Genomic DNA, 17,917 nt, shown 5'->3' on the forward strand with positions numbered 1-17,917 from the left:
TTTACTTTGCTTCTTTGAATGTTCCGTAAAGACACAACACACAGTACATGTAGTAAGAAGGCTGAGTACAAAATAAACACACCCATGCACATTTATGTGTGTGCAGTAAGTACTGTGCATGGAACACAAGTCTTGGAGTGTGTTGGGCTCTGAGATAGATCCTTAGTCAAAAATGAACTTTTGGGGGCTGGAGAGATGGCTCAGAGGTTAAAAGCACTGACTGCTCTTCCAGAGGTCCTGAGTTCAATTCCCAGCAACCACATGGTGGCTCACAATCATCTGTAATGAGATCTGGCGCCTTCTTCTGGACTGCTGTTATATATGCTGTACACATACATACATACATACATACATACATAAATAAATAAATAAATAAATAAACAAATAAACAAACATACATACATACATACATACATAAAATGAACTTTTTAATCCAGGCTAAAACACTGATAAACGTGGATGATATGAAACAAATAGAGAATTATGTTAAGTGGAGATTGGGTGGAGACACATGAGCAATCACTGTACAATTCTCTCCACTCTGTCATGTATTTCGTTCATTTAGATAACAAAACATGGTGGGGGTGGTCTTAATCCATCCATTAAAATACATTCACTACATCAAGAGCACTTCTCAGACCATGCTCTGACTAGATACCACTAGGATAACAGGGAACCTTTAAAAAACAAACAAACAAACAAACAAAAAAATCAGCCAGATCTGGTATGTATACCGTAACTTGAGTTGCCTCATGAGACTGAGGCAAAAGGATCATGAATCAGTCTGGGCTATATAGTAAGACTTTTTTTTTTTTTCCCCAAAAAAACTAAACAACACAAAGTAAGCAAACACACACATTGGAAAGGTAAGAACAGAAATCAATTTGCTGACTTAATTTTTCTTTAAGAATTTTTTTTTTAATTTTATGGGTATGGGTGTTTTGTGTGCATGTATTTCTGTACATATGTGTGCCAGGTACCCGAGAAGCCCAGAAGGTGTCAGATCCCTTGGTACTAGAGTTACAGATGATTGTGAACTACTGTGTGGGTGCTGAGAATCAAATCAACATGCTCTGAGGAACAAGTGCTCTTAACCATCAACCAATCTCTTCAGTCCCAATTAACAAACATTTTAAAACAAACATTTAACAATCTTTTCTTTAAAGATTTTTTTAATGTATATATCTGTGTGGGTATCCGTCTGAGCATATGCCACATGTACGTTTGTGCCCATAGAAGCCAGAAGAGGGTGTCAGATGAACTAGAGTTAGAGTTTTAAGTGGTTGTGAGGCCTTTCACCAAAAGGGTACTGGGAACCAAACTTGGGTCTTCTGGAAGAGCAAGAAGTACCCTTAACAGCTCAGCCATCTTTCTAGCTTCCACATTTAACAATCTTAAGTCACTGAACATCTTAAAAACAAAGATACAAGCAAGTCCACCTCATTTCCATGCCTTGCCACAAAAAGTACAATAGGAGACAGGTCTCAAGATGAGAAAAAAATAACCAGACTACTAGATAAAGAAACACAAACCCAGCAATTGAGGCACAGGCAGGCAAGGTTAGCCTGGTCAAGTAAGATTCAGGACAGCCAGGGCTACAAAGAGACCCTGTCTCAAAAAACTATTAAAAAAAACACAAACAAACAAACAAACAAACCAGACAGACAAGTATCTGTATGAGTGTCACATGTACAAAGGGGACAGGGAACATGCACAACTGACACCGTAGACACGGGGCTAAAGTGGCAGAGATTCAAGATTAATAAAGAAAAACAGATGTATTAGAAATGTCAGCAAAGCACTGGAGCACACACCTGTACTCCCAGAACTTGACAGGCCAGGCAAAAGGACAGAGTGCTGAAGGTCAGCCTAGGCTATAAACAAGACCAAGCTCACCCCAAAAGAAAGCAAAAGACATAGTCCCTATGCAAGAGTAAGATAAAATAGATACAAGTGAGAGGTATTTAATTTCATTGGTAATGAACATATCTAAAACAAGCTATTGCTACAGATGGTTGCTATCCTATAGAAAATAATGAACAGCCCAATACCTTGACAGGCATTACATGTTACTATCAGAACTAGTGTGTGATCAGATGGAAAACAGCATACCAGCCTGATGAGTCCTGAACTAACACATTTCCACTTGGCAACATGGAAAGACTGGTCTCTTATTTTTTAAGCAAAGCTGGAGTTTATTAAGGTCTTAGGTTTTTTTGTTTTTTGTTTTTTGTTTTGTTTTTTGTTTTTTGTTTTTCGAGACAGGGTTTCTCTATGTAGCTTTGCGCCTTTCCTGGAACTCACATGGTAGTCCAGGCTGGCCTTGAACTCACAGAGATCCACCTGCCTCTGCCTCCCAAGTGCTGGGATTAAAGGCGTGCGCCACCACCGCCCGGCTCAAGGTCTTAGTTTTTACACAGATTAGTACAGGTTAGTTAAGGGGTTGGTCAAGAAGCAAGGGAAGGGGGAGAAAAGCAGGGGAAGAAGGAGGAAGAGAAGAACAAGCTTAAGAAAAGGACAGGTGTATACACTCAAGAGTGGATGTGGGCTTCTTCAGAAAGGATGCCCTAGAAAGACACCTTCAACATAAGGCTGGATGAAATGGCAGGGTTCACCCATTTTGAAAGAATTAAGTTCTTTATTAAGATTGAGAAGGTGTTAAGGTAAGTCCTGGGATACAAAGGATTGTTTTTCCCACTATTTGACAATGTAATTTAAATTTTCTCTAATTAGAGAACATTTCATTACCTTTGAAAAAAAACTAAATCCATTAAAATGTGCTCCTAATTAGCTCAACTGATGAGCCCTACACTCTGTTACTCTTTTTTGCCTGTGTTTTTTGGAAGAGCTCTACACAGTTAGGTTTTATGCTGGCTGATCATCTATCTCCCCTCTGCACAGAGATGAATACAGTCAACTTACACTCAGTGCTGGGCTCATGATATACAATTCCCTGCTGATATCAATAGGCAGGCACCAGCATGACCACCACTGTATATCTCTGAAAGGTCTTCTGAAAGCAGCAGGGGAAGAGCAAGGCCTGGAGCCAAGCACTCTGCACATGCAACCACCACTCACTCAGCCATCGCCAATCCTTGGAGGTGGAAGTGACATCATACACGATTTAACTGCAGAGCCACTGTGGCAGGAGTGCAAAAGCTCAGGTGTTTAGAGGTGAAGCACAAACAAAGGAGCAGCGCAAACACAGTCATAGGATGTGAGACTCCCTTTGTTGCAGTAGCCACGTTTACCTGTGTGATCACCACACATTTACACAAACTGACCACTTCAAACTGTCATTCAGCCATGTCCTCTACATGGTATCTGATTTACATGCTTGCTCTGTCTCTTTTTCCTGTGTTCAAGTAGTAATAAATACAAGCCCTGACCCCTGTAATCTCCACAGTCCACTTTTTGATTTCTCACAAAAACACCACACCACAATTTTCAAGGTGCCAGGTAAGGACCCAATTCTTCCTCTTTTGTTACTTTATTTTCCTGTTACCTGATTTTCTCTAATTTCTAGAAGCCAATTTTACACCAACTATAGTACAAACCTTGGTTCATTTCTAATTTAGGAATTTGAACCTAAAACTTTCTCCAAATATTTCACCCAGTTGGACACCTGTAATCCCAGTACTTGGGCGTGAAGACAGGAGGATCAGAAGTTCAAGGCCAGCAGGCAAAATGAAACCCTATCTCATACAACCATGACCACCAAAAACAACAAAAAACCTACTGACAAGCAACCTTTAATAATTTCTCTAATTCTGGAAATATGCATTTTAAGCATTAAGGAGTCTTTTAAGGCTGAAGACTGTAGCTATTGTAAATAAAAAGCAAACTACAGTGAATGCTAGACCTAAACTATCCAATAAAGGGCAGTAAAAACTCTCCTAAATGACTTCTTTTGTACTCATCTCATCAGTCAGTGGACACAATGCATGTGACATACCTTCATAACCTATTTAGTGTCTGCTATGCATTCATGAACCTAAGGAAAGATATCTTTAAGCTCATAAAGTAGAAGCTGCATGAGCCTTGGGCAGTTTGAAACATGATGGACAAAGCCTTGGACCCGAGGCTTACCAAGAGCCAAAATGACCCTGTTCTATCTACTACTAACAGTGAGTGATCGCTTTGCAAAATACTTGTACTTTTCTTTTTCTGTGGTCATATCTGCCTTGCAACCTCCTATTTTCAAGATGGGGGAATATTAAACTCTCATACTATAAAAACATAGAAAGTCCAAATAAATCTAAAACCATTACAGTCTTCATTACAACAGAGGAGCTCTGGATGACCTTTGATATTAGTTTAGCAAATCTCTCGAAATACCACAAAAACTTCAATCAAATACAGTCAGAAACAATAGTGGTAAATGATAGTAAAATGGAGCTTCACTCAGACACAATAAATATCAATTGCCTTGCTGATTCCATTATCAACAAGATAAAGTGTAGAATTTCTATCAAGACACAAGTCCAGTTTCCCTTACACATATTTAAAACAACCAAATACAATAGACTAATATACAAATTAATATAATCACCAGAATTTTTTTTTAATATTCTTTTATTCTCTGATACATTAGCAGTAAATAACTCTCATTTCTCCATTTGTTAAAAAAAAATCCTTAATTGAACTGCAGAGAAAGTGAATGATTAATAACCAATTTATGGGTAATTCTTTTTGGTAGGTGAGGGTTGGGGGTTTGAGACAAGTTTTCTCTGTATAACAGCTCTGACCATCCTGGAACTTGATTTGTAGGCCAGGCTGGCCTCAAACTCACAGAGATCCATCTGCCTCTGCCTCCCAAGTGCTGGGATTAAAAGCGTGTGGTGCCACCACCACCACCACCACCACCAGGCTTTATGGGCATTTCTTAATTTCAATGCAAATTATCATCTCAGTGAAATTATTGTATACTTAAAAAAAATACATTTGTGTATGCATACATGTATCTATGCTGGTATACATTAGGGCACACACATTATTAGCCATAAGGCATTTATATCAATATATTTAAATGTTTGTGAATAAAATTAAGGCCATCAAGATTTTTTCTTAAAAGCCCTTTCTCTCCAATTATAGACTGGGAAGTCCATCATTTCAGGCAATTTCTAGATAGAGATGAGCTAGGAAGGGGTGCATTCAGAGTCTGAAAGGACAGTTCAAGAATGCAGTACTTACTCTAACACTTCATAGTTGGACTTCTTCTCTAGGGCATTGCCCCGCATCTCCCAGTAGGATCTCCTGAAATCAGGGAACACAAAAACTGACGTGTATATAAGCAACGTTTAGGCTGTTGAATAATAAACAATTGAGAAAGACAGATCCAAATAATAGTTAAGTAATAATGGAATCCTCTCTCAATTTAATCACAATTTTACTGGTAATTGTATAAAGAAGAAAGTACCTAGAAAACAAAGCAAAACACAGAATCAATGTAGTGTTACCACCTACCTAATTTCCAGACAACCCAACTTCAAAGCTATTTCTTGGTCTACTTGATCGGCTATCTCTAGCATGTAGTCACTCTTCACCTGAAATAAAGGAATGGGGAACAAGAATGTTTGCAATATGATCAGTCTCTAAATATTTGCTGAATGCTTTTTATATATTTGTCCACATTCTGTCAATAAGTGTGCTGAATTCTGGATATAAAATAAGTAATACCAAAAGTAACTGAAGACCTAATTCTTCTATGCGCATACACATGCATGCTCATAAGGTACAAGTGTGCAGGTCAGAGGAGAACTCTGTGGAACTGCTTGTCTCTGTCTACCTTTACATGGGTTCCAGGAACTTAACTCAGGTTGCCAGGCTTACATGGCAAGCATCTTTACCAACTGAGCCTTTTACCAAAGCAGGCTTTGTGCAGTTTAAGACTGTTTACCTGTGTGTAGCTTTGAACAACTGACACATCGCACTACAACAATGCTCTACTGCAGAAATGAGCACCAAGAGCTACATTTCTACTAAACTGCTGCACAATTTTTCTCTGAGCAATAATCCCAGTTCTCAAAGCATTTACGGGGCTCAAAGCAAGGACCACAAATATTCATGTACTTCAAAACACACCATGCAACCTCGAAGTTCCCACCAAACTGTCCACTCTATGTTATTGATTTGCAAAGCAACACACATGAAGTCTAACATAAAAGAACATTGGAGATGCCTCTGGCAATAAACACACTCAATTAAACACAGAGTCAGATGTAGTAGCACAATCCTGCCATCTCACAGTGAGTCTTTATCTCAAAACACTAAAAAGCAGACCAGCAGGACAGCTGAGCAAATAAAAGCGCCTGTTGCACAGGCCCAATTACCTGATTTTGATCCCAGGAATCCACAGTAGAGAGAGAAAAGGGACTTCTGAAAGTTGTTCTCTGTCTTTCACACACACATTGTGGCATGTGATGCCAACATTCACACATATAAACCACACACATGCAAATAATAAATTTATAAATTCACACACACACACACACACACACACACACACACACACACAGTCATATATCACAAAAAGACATTCCAGTCAATAAAATGATCACAAAAACAGTGTTTGTTCCTTAAGACCTGCACGGTGATATACCCAATGTCAGTTTGTGCAAGTATTTTGTGATGTTTGCACAATGACAAAACTACTCAAAGATGAATTTCTCAGAATATATTCCCATTATTAAATGATGTAGACTGTACCATACTTCAAACAGTATCTATACATACAGCTATCCATTCTCACACTGAGTTAATCTACTACAATGTTCGTTCAGTCTGGACACCAGCATCTCCATAATCCCATCTTACTGCCTCAGAGAAAGCCTGAAGGTCACAGATGATCACAGAAGACTATTTAAGGAACATCTACTAACAGTAGTGTTTTATATAAATCACTTCTGAACCTTGTAATTATTCAGGGCAGGCTTTATTAGTCCTGTTTTATATACAAAAAGCTCACAAGACAATTGACAAAGGATCTCAAAAACAATTAAAGAGACAGAGCTTAAAATCCAGATTTATCAATCTCTAAAACTCAAGTTTTGATCGCATTTTCATTTTCTTGTGGACTTACACAATGTACCTGAGTCTCTGAATAACCAAGGACACTGGCAAAACACACAGGAAAGGGGGTGAATGCAACAACATCTGTCACTTTTATTTCTTTTAAAGTGTTAGGTACTTGGTGAGCTATTATAAAAGCAGACACACACATAACAAGGTAGTTTACTGGACTTTCTAAAGGTATGCTAATGATTTAACAATTTTTAAAAAATAAAAAGGGGTGAATAAGAGAATTGCAGACAAGTGTTGACAACAGACTGGAAGGGTCCTAGAAACACAGAGATGATGTGTCATCTCAGAGCACCAGCTCACACCTGCTGTGTGGCTAGCAAATGGGAATGCTTGATTTTAAGTGGCCTGGCACTGTCTCCAGTCAGTGTTTAGAATGAACAACAGACATATGGTGAGGCCATCTAAACCTCAAAACATCAGACATGGCATTACAGGTTTTTGAGTTTGTCCTGCTGAATTTCCATCTTGCTTTGGTCCAGTATTTCACCACTATCCCCTTCCCGGCTTTTGGAATGGTAATGTATATTCTGTGTCACTGTTGTGCTGGAAGTGTGTAATATGCTTTATGAGTTTACAGGGGTGACAATTAAGAAGCTGACTTGAGTCTCTGAAGAGACTGAGCTTTTAAACTGTACTGACACTAAAAGATGATGGAGATTTTTGAAGGTAGACTAAACACATTTTGCATTATGATATGACTATAAGCCTATGGGGGCCAGGGAGTAGAATGTGGTAGTAGGAATGAGAATGGCCTCCAGAGACTCATTATGTTTGAATTCTTGGTCCCTAGTTTGTGGAAGTATTTGGGATGGATTAGGAAGTGTGGCCTTGTTGGAGGAGGCATGTCACTGGGGGCGGGCTTTGAGGTTTCAAAAGCTCATACTATTACCAGTTAGCTCTCTCTGCCTTGTACTTGGAGATCAAGATATAAACTCCCAGCTATTGCTCCAGAGTCATGCATATCTGTTTGCTGCCATGTTCCCCACCGATGGTCACTTAGCCACCCTCTGAAACTGTGAGCCCCCAAATAAACTCTCTCTTCTATACATTGCATTGGTCATGGTGTCTTATCACAGAAAAAGTAAAGTAACTAAGACATGCCACAAGTAATTGCCTTTGGTTTTTTTAATGAGAAATCTCATCTTCCTTTATTATGAAACTTGGCACGAAAAATTATCCAAGTTCACTGATAGCAATTTCTACACGACAAACTGACTGATGTTCAAGCACAATCACTGAACAGTGGTCAAGGGCCTACTGTCCACATACAATACAAGCATCTTTCAAGACGTGCCCAAGCATACAAAAACTCAAGAAGTGGAAAAAACAAGTTTTCAGGAGCTAACACACTCTTTTAACACTGAACTACTCTATATTTATAGTCTCTCAAATACAAGGTTTAATATTACTCTAAAATAGAAACACAAAATAAAGATGATTCAAAAAACAAAGCAGCATATGAAAGAGTTTTTATACCTGTTGATAGAAGAAATTCAATGTTGGTTTATCTTCAGTAAACTGGTTTAGAAATCCTTTTGGCAAGTAACGAATTCTCAACTCATATCTGAAAGATGATTCACAAAATACAATGATTAGAAATAAATGATTTTCTCAATTTATAGTTTACCTTATTATTTTGAATACCTCACTGCCAACTAACTTAGAAATACAATTTTGAAAGTAAGATCACATACAATATTTCAATGGACAAACCTCGTGTGCCTATGCAGCAGGTGCTACAATTTAGTGACTCTGTGATAAGGCAGAGCATGAGGACAATGAAGGCCTGCACCCCACATCCCACAGCTCGCAGGTCAGTTGCCCCAACTGTCCCATTCTCAAACACCCCCACAGCTAATTTTCATCAGGGACTGCATATTGTGTTTGCAGTGTCTGGTGTTTCATTCAGCAACAGGCAAAGGAGAGTCTATGCAGCTAATAGCAGTAGTTCCATCCTCTCTGGAGGGCATACACAAAAAGGTATGACACATTATTTATCCTCAAAACTGGCTGTGGCCATGGGGATTATTTCAACCTTTTGACTGCTAGAATAACGCTACTATGAAAACTCATTTTTATTTTGTTTGTTTGTTTTAAGACCTGACTGGAGCTCACTATGTAGAGCAGGTTGGCCTCAAACTCACAAAGATCCGTGTCTGCCTCTGTGAAGTCCTGGAATTAAAGGTATGTACCACCACATCCAGATGATTTCTAAAATTTTTGTATTTTTTTTTTCTGTATGTGTGGTTTTATGAGACAGGGTTTCTCTGTGTAAAAGCTCTGACTATCCTAGATTTCGCTTTATAGAACAGGTTGGCCTTGAACTCACAGAGATCCACCTGCCTCTGCCTCCCAAGTGCTGGGATTAAAGGCATGCGTCATCACCGCCCAGCTATCGTTAACTTTCAAGAAGAGTTCACTATCTATACACCAGGTTACCTGCAATCCTCAGAGGCATTCTGAGGCACTGACCCCTGACTATGAGCTGAAGGAAGTGAGGAAGGACGTTATAGGTCACTTGAGAAGGCAAGTGCAGCTAGAACAGAAGAAGCCAAATCTGAGTAGAAAAAAGGATCCAGAGAGAAGTTGGGTCACACAATCCCCTGCAAAGCCTGACTACAGAGCTTTCTCAAGGAGAAAAGAAGGCACTATCATGTCCTGAGCAGAGAAATGATATCACAGGGTTAAAATTTCTCTTGATTAGGTCCACCATGAAGAGGCAGAATGGGCCAAGGAGGGAAGTGAGAGGTATAGGAGGTTTGCAACTCACTAAGAAATACTGACAAGTTAATATTCACCCATTTTCATACACACACACACACACACACACACACCCTGCACAGTCATGTGCAAATTAACTATAGCTATTAGAAAGCAATAAAGAATGTAGATGTAGAACTCCTCTCCAGTAAAAACATGTAAGTGCGAGCAAGAGCAGAATAAAACAAGAGACACCATGACTTCACCCAAAGAGGAACTAAATCCACTTTGTTTGTTGTAAAAAGATAAGGCCGCCACTCAAGGATTCTGTACTGTTTGGACACAGTACATTGAGTGTATCTTACAAAAACTCTTTTTTCAGAGTGCTGCTCTAATTTAATCCCAGTCTTATTTAATTCCAATCAGTAGTGCTTAGCCTGTGACACAAGACACCCACATCCTACTTCCCCATGCCTCCTCTTGATAAAGTTCAGGGTTTTCTTTACACTTCTGTTACCATGCTAAGAGCTATGTTGCTTCTCCATGGATTTCCAAAGACCAGTTAGATATAACATGCCCCAAATAAAGTTATCCTTTGTTACTGCTTCAAAGCAATCTGTCCTTGTAGTGCCACTGGTATCTTGCTTCCTGGAGTTCACACCAATTGTAAGCATAAGATGCCTACAAGTTAAGCTGTTTCAGAAAAGCTAAAGTGCACTAAAAAGATCTATTAGCCCTGATACTAAGACAAATTAGCACAAAGTACAGCTAAACAAAGTATTAACAATACAGATAACCCTCACAAGCAATACAATATGGTGTGCACAAACTCATTCTTACACATCCAATTAAAAAAACAAAACAGAGAAAGGTGGAAACGCAAACACCCATCTGGTAAAAATTAACGTACCAATCACTGCAAGGCAGACTCACTAACAGATGCTGTGACTGATGGATGATAGTGCAATGAAAACCACGCTCTCTTCATGGTCTCAGTGTCTCACAGAAAGGAAACAGTAACAGGAGAAACCTGAATGTCCCCACCACAGTCTAATGATCCCAACAGGGCTCCCTGGTAAATTTACTCTGCCAGAACAGGAGGATCTCTGTGAGTTCAAGGTCAGCCTGTTTGACATAGCAAGCTCTCCATGTCAGCCAGGGCTACATAGAAAGACCCTGTCTCAAAAAATCAAAACAAAAAGAACATCTTGACTGTATAAGCTTTAAAAAACAAATAATCTTAATGAAAAAAACAGCAGACAAACCCAGATCAAGGGCAGTAAATCAACCTAGACAGTGTTCTTCCAAAGTCTCAAAGTCAGTCAGGGCACAGGCAGACTTAGAGCACTGAACTGGCACCATGGTACTCCCTCTGGATCATGATATGTTACTAACAAGAGAAATGTAAGAAAAAAAATGCATGTGTCACAACGTGAAGTATGAATGAGGACATTACAATCTTAAACACAGAATCAGAGGCAGGATTTAAAAAAAATCCACTAGTTGAATACATTAACATGTCATTTCCAAGCAGATTAATAATATAAACAATATAATTAATGTTGAAACAGCATAATAAGAATCTTGTGTAGGGACCCACAACACATTCACTTCCCATTACCTTTTCTTTGTTTGTTTGTTCTGATATAGGGTCTTGCTATGAAATCCCGGTTAGCCAGAAACTCACTAGGTAGTCCAGGCTGGCCAGAAACTCAGGGCAACCTCCTGCCTTGGTCTCTCAAGTACAGAGATTAAAGACATGTATACCATGTCTGGCCACACAACTACATACATTCATTCCAAAAAGGATGAAGACACCAATTAATCTCTGAAGGACAAAGCCTCATCTGAACAGAGTAAAAAAGCATCATAAAAATGTTTACTTTTCTCATCTGGTGTGGTGGTATGCCTTTAATCTCAACACTTGGAAGTTATAAATGGGGGAATCATTGTAAATTCTAGGCTAGTCTGGTCTACATAGTGAGTTCCAGGCCAGCCAGGACTACACACTGAGAACGAATGAATGAATGAATGAATGAATGAATGAATGAATGAATGAGGGGAAGGAAGGAAGGAAGGAAGGAAGGAAGGAAGGAAGGAAGGAAGGAAGGAAGGAAGGAAGGAAGTTCCTCTTCCCATGATGCATGAGAACCAGTAAACATCCAGTACTGAATAAACACTTAAGAAATCCTCTGGTTGATGGGAAAATTCAAGCAAAATCACCATATTAAATTAGAATGACACTATCAATATATTACCTTACTCCATTTTCATTAAGGTATATTTTACTCTAGACCAATATAATCCCACGCACAAACAGAGTCAGAAACAGAGTGATGAGTATGACAGTTCCTGAGGGAGAAAGATGAACAAACACAGACTTTGGGGTGGTAACACAACTGAGCACTGAGAAATCAAAGCAATCCACCACCCGCTGGCACGAGGCATTAGAGTATATTCACACTCTTAGGCAACACACTTGATGTTTTATGAAAGCCACTAAGAAAGCTGGAGGCTCGAATGGGGCAAGTGAAAAATCATAAAGGGTAAAAGCAGAGGAGGACGCTGGATCGAGAAAGTTAGAAAGAGATGGAGGGCTAGCTTACTCTACAAGTACCAAAGACAGCATGAGAAAAAGAGACTCAGATTCCAATACAGGTTGATGAAAACACTCCCAAGCTACACTTAAGAGTTTAGTAGAAGCTGAAACCTGAGAGGGACCACTGTCAGCAGAGCAGGAGGAGAGGAACAGTAAGAGCCAAACTACAAAGCCAGCAAAACCTCTGGAGCTGGCCCTGCACATAAAGAAGCTACACAGGGCATTTCTAAGCAGAAATGATTCAAATGTTAAAATTAGACACTCAAGAATCTTTCTAAGCACTGCCTTGAAGACTCTTGGCCCCATCCCGCCACCCCTGCTCTTCTCTGTCCACCAACTTTAGGCTTTTTACATAGATGACTGCAGTAGTTTGCTTCTGGTTTCTCTGTGCCCCATCCAAGGACATGTGAAGACTGAATAGAGAGCAGAGGCACAAGCACAAGCATGTACACATACACATTACACATCTACATCACAAGGGCGAGAGGGAAGGAGGAGGTATATTACATCTTTACATTCTTCATGCAGATGAGTCTGCTTCCTCTGGTCATCTCTACAATGTTTTCAGCAATATTCAACTCTACATTCATGGGTTACTAATTTTTCAAACATGGAATCTTGTTTTACAAATAGTAATTTCTACTCTATTTTACTTGATTTAAGGTAAAAATTAATTGGCTTAGAATAACAACAGAAAAACTGGTGCTCAAAAGACTAAAATTCCCTGAGCATAAATTAGGAGAATGAAGATTCTCCCTAAGGTGTCTGTGCAAAAAAAAAAAAAAAAAAAAAGTAACATAATTGCAGCAAGTGAAAAACTGACATTTTTATTTGACATTTAGATATTTAGTTTTTAAACATTAAATTGTCTGATTAAGTGTTTAGAAGTCAAATCTTCTTTCCATATCGTTTGATATAAACCAACCTAATTATATTCTCCAGGAATAGCTTACTTACCCCAGTTATCTGACAGATTCAAAAATACAATGCACTCTCTGATGAACTATACAACTGACACAAAACTGTATAAATTTGTATTTCATCTAAATAAGCTGGCTTTCCCTGTTGATCCAGGACCTTGTTTAAGCTACTGACTTTCCTGAATGTATACCTAAGGGTACAACATGGAAGAAGTCCACTTTTAAAAGATACACTTCTCTCAAAACTAAGTATTTTAGATTTAAGAATTTTCAACTAAAAAGATTCACTTACTCATAAAAATTAATAGGTATTAACAGGAAAAGGATAAATGACTGGGAATTCTTTTAAATCATCTTAAAATAACTTCAGTTTTATTCTTGTTTGAGCAGAAATCATTAAGAGCTCCCTCCCACTACCATCCTATATGTGAACAACTGTGCACCATTCTTTTCAGGTGCGGTTACTGGACACAGTATGCTCTCAGCCCATTGATGAGACCACCCGTCAGCTACAATCTCCTCCTGGACAAGTCCAGCCCCACTACATGAGAAGTCAACACTGGATCATAAAGCAGCAGGCCCACTTACAACGGAAGTGCAAGCATCAAAGTACTGATAACAACTGTGATCAACAAAGACCATGGTGACAGAAGACAAGGAGAGGAAAGAGAGACATGTTTAACTACATGTTCTAAAGAGATCGCTGGTTAGTAACTACTAGTCAATCTCCCCTACACAATGATCACAAGCAGCACAAAAGCTGACACACACATTCATCCTCTTGTGCACATTTTAACTCACAAAGTAATCCAGCATAGTCACACCACAATGGATTAGACACTTACTTCCATTCCTCTGGTGGGTGGGCGAGTTCATATTTCTCCCTCACACTGGAGACTCCCATATCCACATGCAGCCAGTGAACTTCCTCTGATCGCAGATGACTGAGGCGAAATCCATAGCAGGCTACGTGCTTTACCTTGTGACTGTCCACTATCTTCTGAATGATGCCCTAAAACATACCCCCAGAGAAATGATGGTTACAGATAAGAAAAGTCTAGTAGTTAGTTATGAGAAATCTTAATAAGCACATCACATAAAATAAAATGTTACTAATCCCATATTGGAATTATTATTTCTCATGCAGCAATATTTTTATGAACAAGGAAAAACTTTGAAGGAAAAAAACATAAAAATATTCTCTTCCCAATTCTTTATTGGCAAACAAGGCAATATAAACATAACACATTTCAGCAATTCTACCTTCACATCACCTCAATTCTGTCAGAGCAAACCAGACCTCTTAAGATTCCACTTTCTAAACCAAAATCTTCTGAAAGACCAGGCTATAACATTAATATCTTTCTTTAAAAACAATAACAACAACAAAAAAACCATGAGATGTTCGATAAATTGGTCTGTATTGTACATTAGCATGTGGCAATTTTAAATGCCTCCAAACCCACTGCTTCTAACACTTACTATGCTCTCTGAGTTTGGGAGACAGATGCCTTATAATATGTCAACTAGGAAGGTGAAATTCTTCCTGGGGCTACGAGAAGGCAAGCTTTAGAATGGTCTTGTTCCTTGTACCTGCTGCCATGGAGAAGCCCAGGAAAAAGATACCCAAAGTGATTGCAAATGTGTAAGCTGTGTAGGGATGAGATTGAGTTACATGCTGACTTTGTGTACAGGACATACAAAGTACAGCCCACTGTACTATCTCTCCAATGATGAAGAAAAATTTCTTAAAGGAAGCAGACATAACCATTAAAATATCAACAACAAAAAAAATACCAGTTTTAAAACTCTGCAAGATAACTCAGCAATTAAGGGCACTTGCTGTTCTTGCAGAGAACCTGAGTTTGGTTCCCAGCAAAACCCACAACTGTCTTTAACGCCAGTTTCAAGGAAACTGATACCTTCTTCTGACCTCCTCAGGCACTACAGGTACACGGTAAAACACTAACTCACATTTTTTAAAAAGCTTTTCTTTTAATTTAGAAATTAACTGACACTTTAACTTTTAATGTAAGGCAAAATTTTAAGTTTTATACTTACTAAGGAATTTATTATGGTCCAGTGCTATTAATAATACAATAAAAGACATTCTCAATGGTCTTGGTCACCATTCCATTACTGCGACCATGACCATGGCAACTCTTATAAAAGAAAGCATTTAACTGGGGGCTTGCTTACAGTTTCAGAGGTTTAGTCCACTATCATCTCTGTGGCATGCAGGCAGATGCTAAAATGGTAGCTAAGGAAGAGATTCTGCAATTGGCATGACTTCTAAAACCTCAAAGCCCACCAGCAGTGATGCACTTCCTCCAACAAGGCCACACCCCTTAGTCCTTCTAATCCTTTCAAATAGTGCACTCCCTGGTTACTAAGCATTCAAATGTACCTAGTTTTTTGCATAGAAAGTAGAGGTTCTAACTCAGTTCCTCATGCTTGCATTGTTACTCACTGGCCATCTCCCAGGCCCTCAAACTTCTCTATTGGGGAGGGAGGGGATTGGAGGGGAGGGGAGGGAGGGAGGGGAGGGGAGGGGAGGGAGGGGAGGGGAGGGGAGGGGAAAAAGGTACCATAAAAAAGTTAGGGACAGTGAAGATGTGTGTGCTATTCTGTGTCACAGGACCTGTGCATGGCAAGCTCTGAGACTCAAGTGGGTGGGGTCGGCTAACTCCCTTTCAGATCTCCCAGTATGGAGCAGGAGGCCATGATCGATCAACACGGGGAGTGACAAAGCATGGAAGACAAGAGAGATTAGACATGGCATCAGAGGAAACAAACATAATAACAGGCTGCAGAGTCTAAGACATATTCATAAGGAAAATGGATTCTCACCAAGACAAGAAAATGTCTTCAGTCTGCAGACCTCTGTGGAACTCAGACAGGCATAAGATGTCCTTTTTGATGCAAAACCTAGAGAATCCCTGACAGCTGCTATAAATGATAGGACAGGTTGCATCCTATACAAGGTTATCCAACCACAGAGGGCCAGCTGGAGCTGACCTAGCCCAAGTTACAGTCTTAAATCCTGTGTTCTGACTGAGGGTTTTCCCCAAGGAAGGAACATAGGCTAACCTTAGTGACTCTCAAATCAAAGACCACTTGTATAGTTCTTCCTTACTAACCCAAGTCCCTCAGCTACAAGGTGCTGCTGCTCCAAAATACCTTAAGGCCCTCTTGTCTCCCTGTCCCAACTTTGCTATCTACACCAATGTATACTAACACTAGTCACACCAGTACATCACAGGAGTCACATCACCTCCTTGCAGCTCAATAATATACACTCCATGTGTCAACCCAGCTCTAATCACCCTTTTATGTTCAACTACTCTCTCTTTCCTCACCTCCTCTGTTAGATATAAAGCCCTGCAGAACACAAATTCTTACACTGATATTTGTCACCATTCATATAATACAGAGAATCCCATTCCAAAGGGTGATGTCTCCAATGATCTTGTTAAAAGGTCACCTTCATATCCTTGTAGCTCATGGGTACCTACAGGATCCCATTTGTAGCAAACCAGTTTTAGTGAGGAACTTAGTCCAGCTCTGCAGTGAGCACTGGGAGAAAGCAGGCTTCTAGTCTTGGTGTTTTATGGAGCAGAAAATGAGTCTGGTCACATTTGGTTGTGCTGTCTGAAGAAACCCAAAATGACCTCAACCTGTGTTACAATAATAAAGTGTCCCACAGTACAGCATCTTAACGAATCACAGTTCCAGTTTTCACTCTCCACGAATCAGTCAAAAGCAGCAGTCATACAGAAATTTTACTTTTTTTTCCCACCTCTTTGCTTTTCATTACACTTCTATACACACATCATTTTCCTCATTCTACCAATTTCTCTGGGCAGTGACAGACACTATGAATATACATCACAAGTTCCTAACTATACTGCTGAATGTGCATACTCAGTAACCCAATGAGTAAATCTGAAAACCAAAAACTTTGCTCTGGAGAACTCAAGTATTGTTGACAACTGCTTGTCAAGGAATGTGTTCTCAAGACACTGCACTGTTGCTTTGCAATGCTCCTATCACCACACAACACATAAAAACACTGACACAGGTATTCTTGAAGACAGGAATCATGAAAAGTGGTTTTAAGAGTATGCCACAGAAATTACTTCACGTCAACTTTAACTTTGCATCCTAGTTTTGTAGGCCTTTAGCCATTTAGTCCTATGAAATAAACCATACTTGGCTACTCTGAAACCTCCATTTCCCCATTTATGCCAGGATTCAAAAATATGAGTTTTTTTGGGCTAAATACTAATAATAGATATCTTAAAAGAATATTTAAAGTTGAAAATAAGACAATGTTTGTGTCGAACTTTTTCGAGAACATAGCACTGAATACATGCAGTCCTTCACTACTAATGGACTGTTGTAGGTGAGAAAAGGAGGTAGAAATAGAAAACAGTGTGGTAATACTTTGTGCTCTAACAAAGCTTGCCTGACGATCAGAGTGTGGAGCTGGCCACTAGAGGCCAGGCAGTGGCGTCACACACCTTTAACCCCACACTTGGGATCTCATGGCTTTGATTGTAGGAATTGGGAGGCACAAACATTTAATGCTAAATCCTAGCACTTGGGAGGAAGT

General features: G+C 39.4%; 1 protein-coding gene across 26 annotated transcripts in view; it reads right to left on the bottom strand.

Moving 5' to 3' along the window:
• Ptk2 (protein tyrosine kinase 2) overlaps positions 1–17,917 on the bottom strand; it is a 221,195-nt gene that overhangs the window by 115,122 nt on the left and 88,156 nt on the right. For all 26 annotated transcript variants that reach the window (XM_028886014.2, XM_037197525.1, XM_037197524.1 and 23 more), the window contains 4 exons: positions 14,148–14,314; positions 8,560–8,647; positions 5,467–5,546; positions 5,194–5,256 (listed from right to left, as the gene is read on the bottom strand). In XM_028886014.2, the coding sequence (XP_028741847.1) occupies positions 5,194–5,256; positions 5,467–5,546; positions 8,560–8,647; positions 14,148–14,314 (398 nt within the window). The remainder of the gene's footprint in view (positions 1–5,193; positions 5,257–5,466; positions 5,547–8,559; positions 8,648–14,147; positions 14,315–17,917) is intronic.

Source organism: Peromyscus leucopus, chromosome 20 (assembly GCF_004664715.2).
Source record: "Peromyscus leucopus breed LL Stock chromosome 20, UCI_PerLeu_2.1, whole genome shotgun sequence".
NCBI lineage: Eukaryota > Metazoa > Chordata > Mammalia > Rodentia > Cricetidae > Peromyscus > Peromyscus leucopus.